This window comes from Bidens hawaiensis, unplaced genomic scaffold (genome assembly GCF_021521415.1).
Source record: "Bidens hawaiensis isolate Kalapana, Puna unplaced genomic scaffold, B.hawaiensis_p1.1 tig00034716_1, whole genome shotgun sequence".
NCBI lineage: Eukaryota > Viridiplantae > Streptophyta > Magnoliopsida > Asterales > Asteraceae > Bidens > Bidens hawaiensis.
Window position 1 is genome coordinate 17,909 of NW_027496032.1, and position 9,259 is coordinate 27,167.

Below are 9,259 nucleotides of genomic sequence, written 5' to 3' on the forward strand. Positions count from 1 at the left end.
GGCAGTCCCAACTTGTAAACTATTTTCCTCCAACGAACCTTATCTAACTGGGGTCTAACGTCATTAGTTTTTGGTGATGTGGCAGGTGACGTGGATGCCTACGTGTAAAAAAATAAACCCAGCTCAAGTCTTAGGTGTCTGTTTACATGTGTGTCGATCAAAATCAAGGGATTTTTAAGAAAATTTTCAAGCCCTAATCTCTCAATCTCTCTCAAACATAAAAAAAAAAAAATCCAACATATCATCAGAACGTTTGAAGCTTCGTTTTTTTCTAGGGCTTCTTCACTCCAGTCGTGTGCTACTACAAAATTAGATGGCAAAACACATCAACGTTAAGCTATGGTATGGTGGTACGTTTGAAGTTGCTAATCCCAGACTTAGGTATGTTGGGGGTAATGAAAAATTGCTAAGATTAGACATTGATAACCTTTCTTACTTTGAGTTAGTTGATTATGTCATGGAAACTGGCTTTTATGAATCTAAAGATTTCCATATGTATTGCTTTAAACTTGGTGATGGAGGGTTGAGGCGTTTAACTAGTGACAGGGATGTGATTAAGATGGGGAATACAACTGCTTTAAATTCCATTTTTGTTCTTGATGTATACATACAAAAGGGACCTATTAGTAAACCTCAAGCCCAACCAACCTACAAAACCTCAAGCTCAGCCCAACCCAGTAGCCAACCGACAATCCAGCCCACTAAAACCTACTAGCACCACCAGCTCTCCCAAGTACACAAAGTCTACTGCTAGAAAGGGTGACCACTAGTAGCAACTGAAACTATAAGACTTGCAGTTGAATCAAACACAGATATTGAAAAAAAAGATAAGGAGGGTTCATTTGGAGGAGGAGGGTTATAGTTCTGAGGCTGATTATATAGATGATTCTGAAGATGAATTATATGTATATGGATCTAGTGAGGATGATTCAAGTTCAGATGGCTATGATAAAACTCTTGATGATGAGGTAAGAGTTAGTTGTGGATCAGACGGGGATGATGATGATGATGATGATGATGATGAATGGACAGAGTCAGTTACTGCTATACAAAAAGTGAACAAGGAAGATGTTGAATCTACAAAGCTTTCACCATTCCTCCCTTGGCTAGTGAAAAATATTGGCCAACTGTTAATTGTCCTCTGGACCCACCTCCAATCAAGGCTGCCCCTGGTAGACCGAAGAGAAACAGAAAGAGAGACCCGCATGAAAATCCTAAAAAACCAGGTAAACTCACTAAACATGGTGGTGAAATAACATGTGGTAGCTGTAAGGAAAAGGGTCATAACAAGAAAGGTTGCACGAATAAGAAGAGAGCTAGAAGTCAAGAGGCTGGGGTTAAGAAACCAAGGGGAAGGCCAAAGAAGGCAAGAGTTGAAGCTACTCTAGAACAACATGCCAATTAGTCGTCGACCCAGGGGCACAGTCAACAACCGGGCAGTCAACAACTTAAGAAGTCAAGAGGAAGGCAGGGGTCAAAGGGGCCAAAATCAAGGGGGGATGTCAAAGGGAAGTCTACATGACACAAGAAGATTTTTTGCTTGTTCATGTATTTTGGTTTAAGATGTCAGTTTCTTTCGGTTTTAGTATGTGGGTAAAACTATGCTAAGTTCATGTATTTTGGTAGACTAATTTGTTGCAATATGACTGTTTTTGGTGAACTCGTGTATTTTCTAGTTTGATGCAACGGTTAATGTATTAAGATGCAATAATTAATGTATTTTGCAGTTTGTGTATGTTAGAATCATGTGTTTGTTTCCTTAGCTTGGGCTGCAGTTGGTTATTATTAATGGTATGTTGCAGTTTAATGCAATGGCAATGAAGAAATTTGTTAACTTTGTTATTGGCTGCATGATGTTTTATCATTCTGCAGATTGAGTGGTGTTAATGGGTTGGGTGTGAGTAGGTTGTAGACTTTGTTGGCTGCACCAATTAAACATTAGTTCAAACATTTCAGCTCTGATATGTAAATAAAGTTCATTTACTTGATGTGCAGATCAATGTTGAACCATTAAAATTAGACAATGAAGTGCTATCAAGATTCAAGGTTGGTAGCACATGTTCTTTGAAAGGAGCCATTGTTTTTAATTGAGATGATTGTAAAAATGAATGGTATTTCTAAGAAAATAAATGTAGTAAATGTGTGAGCCTAAACGAGCCAAGCCTAAAATATCTAGTTTGACCATGTTTGCGAGCCTAAACGAGCTAGTTTTTTATGTAATTTCTAGAGCTGTAAACTAACTCGACGTCCAACATCCGGACGTCTATTCGGTAAGATGTTCGTTTATGTTTGTCCGATTAACAAACGAACCGGGCATGAACAAGGTCTCGTCCGGTTTGGTCCATTTACAGACCTAGTAAGTAGTAACTTCTATTTTAATATTAAGTGTGTGGAGGCTGCTATATTAAGTGTTTGTGCAGGCTACTGTAGTTGGTGGTTGCATAGAATTCTGACGGGCCCAATGTTGCAGCTTCATGTCGAAGTTTAGATGTTTAACCAATGATGAGAATGTTTAACCAACAATAGATATAAAGTTATTCATGTCTTCTTTAAATAAATTTACGACTATTTAAAACATCTAAACTTATAAGGCATTAAGACATTTACTGTTGGGCCCGTTAGCCATAAGCCAAAATTCTCATCATTGTTTAAGGTTAGATGGTATAGGCATATTTTCTGCATAATATAAGCATTGTGCTTGCTGTAAGCATTAAAATTAACAAAACAACCATACATTAACATTAAAATACCATAGGTTTACAATCAAACATTAAAAGTCAAACAAAAAAATTCCACCATACTGCCAAGACAAAAATTACTAAACCTAAAGCATACGGTAGATTCCACTTGAACTTGATCATTGGCATATTCTCTTTTTAACCTTTTGCTCTCATCTTGTAAAAGCTTGTTTTCTAATTCCAAATTTTGTATCTTCAAAGCTTCATATCTACTTGGACATCATCCATAGCTTTGTACTTGCAGTTCATTCATCCATATCTACCTTGTTCTTTTATCACCTTGTCCACATCTTCTTTCCACAAAAATAATTTGCAGTCCATTCTCTACTCAGTAATATAAAATGAACAAATCAGACCAGAGAGGGCATCCATAAAATTCATTCTCAATTTGAGGACCATTACGTCTAACAACTTGAGCTTCCATCCAAATTAAGTATAAAGATTTGAGGGTTCCCTTTGTTTTGAGTGAAATTAGGGTTCGAGAATTTTAGGGTTACATGTAGAAGACGAAGATATATGTTTTGAGTGAAATTAGGGTTCATGTTTGAGCTCAGATACGTCATACGCATTGGATGGAGAGTACTGAGTAGGAATATATTTTATTTATAAAAATTAAGTTTTTTACATGTAAGCAGACACCTAAGACTTGAGCTGGGTTTATTTTTTTACACGTAGGCATCCATGTCACCTGCCATATCACCAAAAACTAACGACGTTAGACCCCAGTTAGATAAGGTTCGTTGGAGGAAAATAGTTTACAAGTTGGGATTGCCAAAGAGAATTTCTTAAGTTGGAATTATTACTGGCCAAAATGTGAAAGTTGAGATTAATAAAATCCAATAAACAATAAACAAGTTAACTTTAGGTTAACATGTTACATGTGTGTGTGAATCGATATGATTACGGCAAGCTACTCATTCACAATATATCAACTCATCAAGCCGTTTGATTTGTCTAAATTTTTTATAAAGCAATGCCCGCACCAAACTTCTCGAATTTTAACTGATTTATGGAGCATGATATATATATATATATATATATATATATATATTAACTGAAACATGACATCCTTCTTTAAAGCTCAGCCTAACTTCATAACTTTTATGAAGATCTATAAGTCTTAAGTGAATATAATAATTACAATAGTAAATGGCTATTGTGACGTATATAGTTCTGGAAACGATTCGTACATATAAAACGTTATGTAAATGATCCATAAGGTCAACCCGTTTACAAGCCGCTTATGGCCAATCTTAACATGTTTATAAATCATTTGCAAACCACCAACTTGATTGCAATTCGTCAACTCATCAAACCACCATTTAATACCATTTAATTTGATTTAATTAGCTATGGATACATAATTTTAAGTATAAATGGGTTATCGTTGATTAATATGTTTAACATGAATTAGTATATGAGTCGTGTTTGGGTTCAAAATCTATCAAACCACCAACCAAACACAAATCGCCCTTCTATCCACTAGCATCGTCTTTACAACCTTACTGCTAGATTAAAAAGATGAGAAGCAACAAAATGCAACAACTGAGACCACTTTAAACTATTAGGGGGTGTTTGATTCACGGAATGTTTTTAAAGGATCAGAATTTGAATTGAAAATGGAATGAATTCTATAGAAAATCCATAATGTGTTTGATTGGTAAACTTTTTGATGGAATTGAAATTTCTCTCCTCCTATCCACTCCTGAAACCCGAAACCCGTTCTGACTAAATTTTTTTATATGTACGCCCTCTAAGATGACAATTCTTAGAATAAAACATATGAATTAAAAAAAAAAGGAAGCTATTAAAAGCAAAAGAAAGCTTATATAATATAAGAAAGAACTATATGTTGTATAATAAATAAAGTACCCATAAAATAATACACACATGACTTAATAAACAATTACATCGACGTATAAGTGCAGAACTTTATATATGTCATGTTCTCACATTTTCAGAACTACACATTTCAAGTGTGAGTTACAATAACAATCAATAAAGTAAAGAAATATATACATACATGTGTGCTTATAAAAAAACCAAAATATCTAGCATGTGCCACCCGTATGCGACACAACCAAGCCTATAATATTGTCCATAAGGATAATTTTATATTTATTTTAAGGTTGAGTAGGAAATGAAAGTTGCAGTTTGGAATGTTGGCAGCAACAAGTCCCATGGTCTTGGTGGTTTTACTTTTGGTCTCATTAGGAAATACTGGGAGGATCTTAAACAACTGGCCATGAATATAATCACGGTCTCATTGATGTCCTGACTAAGGGATTCGTTAATAACGGCCACAATTCCTCTTTTATGACACTTATCCCTAAAATCAAGGATCCACAAACGACCAATGGCTTTAGGTCGATCTCATTAATTGGAGTTGTGTATAAAGTGGTGGCTAAAATACTAGCGAACTGATTAAAATTGGTTATAGGGTCCTTGTTGTCTCCCATTCAATGAACGTTTATTAATGGGCGGAATATTCTTGACGGATCGATTATTGTCATGAACTTGTCTCGTGGGCGAAGAAAGCTAAAAAAAGGTTAATGCTATTTAAAGTTGACTTTGGAAAAACTTACGATACGATCATTTGGGATTATTCGTTTATGGTTATGAGTAATTTGGGATTCTCGGACTTGTGCAAATGGATTAAAGCATGTTTAGTTTCTGAAAAAAGTTCAATTCTGGTGAACGGTTTGCCAACTTTGGAATTTCAACTTAAGAGAGGGATTCGACAAGGTGACTCAATTGTCCCGTTCCTAGAGGTGGCAAATGGGTTGGGTTGGGTCGAAACGGGTCATGGGTCGGAACGGGTTAGGGTTGAAACGCGTTAGGGTCGAAACGGGTCACTTAAAAAAGGGTTGTTTTGGTTCGGGTCGGAACGGGTTAGGGTCAACTGGTTCGGGTTAGAACGGGTCAAGGTTGGAACGGGTCAAAACGGGTTTGGGTCAAAACTCGTTTAAGTGATTTTTCATTTCGTTTCAGCACGTAACAGCTCGTTTAAGCGATTTTTCAGTCCGTTTCCGCGCGTAACAGCTCGTTTAAGCGATTTTTCAGTTCCTTTCAGCGCGTAACAGCTCTTTTAAGCGATTTTTCAGTTCCTTTCAGCGCGTAACAGCTCGTTTAAGAGATTTTTCAGTTCGTTTCAGCGCGTAACAGCTCGTTTATGCGATTTTTCAGTTCGTTTCAGCGCGTAACAGCTCGTTTAAGCGATTTTTCAGTTCGTTTCAGCGCGTAACAGCTCGTTTAAGTGATTTTTCAGTTCGTTTCATCGCGTAACAGCTCGTTTAAGCGATTTTTCAGTTCGTTTCATCGCGTAACATCTCGTTTAAGCGATTTTTCAGTTCGTTTCATCGCGTAACAGCTCGTTTAATCGATTTTTCAGTTCGTTTTAGCATCTAATAGCTCGTTTAAGCGATTTTTCAATTCGTTTCAGCACTTAACAGCTTGCTTTAGCGATTTTTCAGTTCCTTTCATCACTTAACAACTTGTTTCAACATGTTTTTGTTCCGTTGTCGACTTTTCAGTTTCGGTTAATTTGTCGATTTTTTTTTGAACGAGGACAACGGACGAAACGTTTTAGTTTTTTTACATTTTTTGTTTTTGTTTTATTTTTTGAGTTATGATTTTTTTATTAATTTTTTTGAATATTTTTTGATGGTTTCTATTAAGATCAAAATCCCTCAAAAAAAATTAAAAAAAAAAAACAAATAAAAAATCATAACTCAAAATATAAACGAATAACGAAAAAGTAAAAAAACTAAAATTTTTTCGCCATTATCCTCGTTCATCAAAAAAAAAAAACCCGACAAATTAACCGAAACCGAAATGTCGACGAAAACGAATCAAAAACCTTAATCGACCCGTCTAGTGCGAAAACTAGAAAGAAACCGAAACCCAACCCGTCCAGTGCTAAAACTCGTATCGGCACGAAAGCTAATCCGAGCCGAAACCTAAACCGATATCGTTCCAATCTAAAACCCGTTTCAACCCAAACATGCCACTTTTCGTTAAGACACTAACCGACATCGACCCATGTAGTTAAATTTGTCAACCCATTTTGACCCAAAATTAAGAATGTGGAATTTCAAGTGACCCATTTAATTAAAACCTATGACCCAAATCAACCCATTTGAATTTTAAAACAACCCAAATTGACCCATTTGAAATGGTTTGGGTCAAAGTTGCCACCCCTACCCGTTCCTATTCGTCTTGGGCATGAAAGCTTTGGAGGTTAGAATGGCCATAAATGTGAAGATAGCATGTGGTATTAGTATGTAACTCTTATTATATAGTTAATAAATGTTGTGATAAACAGCTATGCTTCTATATGTACATAACAAAAATCAGCTTATTATTAATTAAATGAGCCATATTATATAGTTAATAAATGTTGTGATAAACAGCTATGCTTCTATATGTACATAACAAAAATCAGCTTATTATTAATTAAATGAGCCAAAATATTTTCATATACCTGAAGACCAAAACCAAACAAATCAAATATACACTTGTGTTTTTAATCTAATAACATAAATTATAACAGTAACTCAAGAGTATAAGATAAAAAAACACGAAAAAGGATTTAAACATTGACAACCAAAAGTTACCAATTCAAAGACACAAATTAACATGTCATCTCATGTTACAATCCTACAACTATAACTTAATCCCAACACTACAATCACACATGCTAAAGTCAACAATCAAAACAACTGTCTTGACACTTAACTAACATTCATGAAAACAACTTTAACAAGTCAAACCAAGATAGAATAGTCATCAAACTGGTTCATTCCTTTGTGGTTTTGTTGATAAGAGACTTGTGAATATGAGGAATGACACCACCGCCAGCAATGGTACCTTTAATCAAGGTGTCGAGTTCTTCGTCACCACGAATTGCCAGCTGCAGATGACGTGGCGTGATCCTCTTCACCTTCAAATCCTTGCTGGCGTTGCCGGCTAACTCGAGCACCTCAGCTGTTAAGTATTCCAGTATTGCTGCTGAGTAAACCGCAGCAGTTGCTCCTACTCGACCGTGGGCAGATGTTCTTAACTTAAGGTGGCGGTGAATTCTCCCAACCGGAAACTGAAATTATCAAAAAATAAATAATAAATAAGTTACTTTAATTCAGTACAAGAAGAATTAAGTGATAGGTCGACCAAACACAAATTTTGACTGAATGGATAACGGGTCAACCCGTATAGATACAAATGAGTCAGTTGACCATAAACATTTTGTGTGTGAAGTTTTTTATATTTTTATAAATAACTAATGGTTAAATGTGATTCATATACTCAATATTTATATTACAAATGTTATAATCTATGTTTTAATTGGTTTTATTTTATGCATTAAAAATACACATCTCATATTCTCAGGTATCCAACACAAAACAATTTCAGTGTAAAGTTTTTTTTTAATATTCAAATATTCAATAATTATATTATGTTCATAAATCTATTTTTTTTAAAAGTTCTATGCACTAAAAAAAATACTCTACAATAACCCCCAACAATTTAATCAACTGGATATATATCAATCAGATAAACAAATAAAATGGATTTTATAACACATCAAAAAAAGTTAATTAATAAAATACATAACAAGCTAGGATGACCCATTAACACTTCTTAAAACTTTGATAATTTAAAATAAATTACAAAAAAATCAACTTCATTTAATAAAGTTAATTAACAGAAACTGTAACCTAATTGGAGCAAAAACACCCTTATTCAAATAAAATGTCTATCCAATAAAACTGATTAAACTCACACAAACAGAGTGCAATTTGAAGCCAGTTCAAGTTGATTGAACAATAATCTAATCTAAATATTCAAACTTTAAGCATATATCACAAACATGCTATAAAGTAGTACGCTTTAAAGTAACTAGGGTTTTGGTTAAAAACCTGAAGACCGGCTCTGGATGATCTGGAAGTGGGTCTCTTCTTATCCTTATCCTTAGCCGCAGCGGCTGCAGCTGCAGCCGCCGTTGTTTTTCCCGCCAAAAGACCCTTTCCACCTTTTCCCGCCATTTCTCACAGACCTACAAGAACATCTCATAAGCAATGATTAATCGTATAAAAGATCGATGAGAAATTATCATCGGAATTTCAAATTCGAAACACTAAAAACAAGAATTATTGATTATTATTATTATAACAGTAAACACGAACCTGAGAAAAAAGATTGAGATACGGAAGAAGAAGAAGATGTATGCTGTAGAGTGAATATGAGGTAGGTATGTATGTATATATCAATGTATGTATGTATAATTTGTTTGGTTTTGCAGAGTTGGCGGGAAAATCAATATTTATAAAAGTTTTCCCTCCCTTTTATTTTTTATCAAAATTTGCCACTTTGACTTTTTATACGAAAATGGTCTTCTGGGCCAAAGCGGTATCGATACGGCCCGGCTCGTAATTTAATGGATAGCGTTCTAGCCCAATAAGAAGGTAATGGACATATTTTGTGACTTTACAATCAAAAGTGTGTAATATTGAAAATAACTG

At 34.9% G+C, this 9,259-nt stretch overlaps 1 protein-coding gene across 1 annotated transcript; it reads right to left on the reverse strand.

Annotated features, from left to right (window-relative positions):
- Positions 1-7,272: 7,272 nt before the first annotated feature.
- On the reverse strand, positions 7,273-8,957 carry LOC143586602 (putative histone H2A variant 2). Its single transcript, XM_077068115.1, has 3 exons — positions 8,924-8,957; positions 8,657-8,793; positions 7,273-7,833 (listed from the first exon to the last, which is right to left on the reverse strand). The coding sequence occupies exons 2-3, from the start codon at positions 8,780-8,782 to the stop codon at positions 7,537-7,539; spliced, it is 423 nt and encodes a 140-aa protein (XP_076924230.1). The 5' UTR covers positions 8,783-8,793; positions 8,924-8,957; the 3' UTR covers positions 7,273-7,536.
- Between the last annotated feature and the right edge of the window lie 302 nt (positions 8,958-9,259).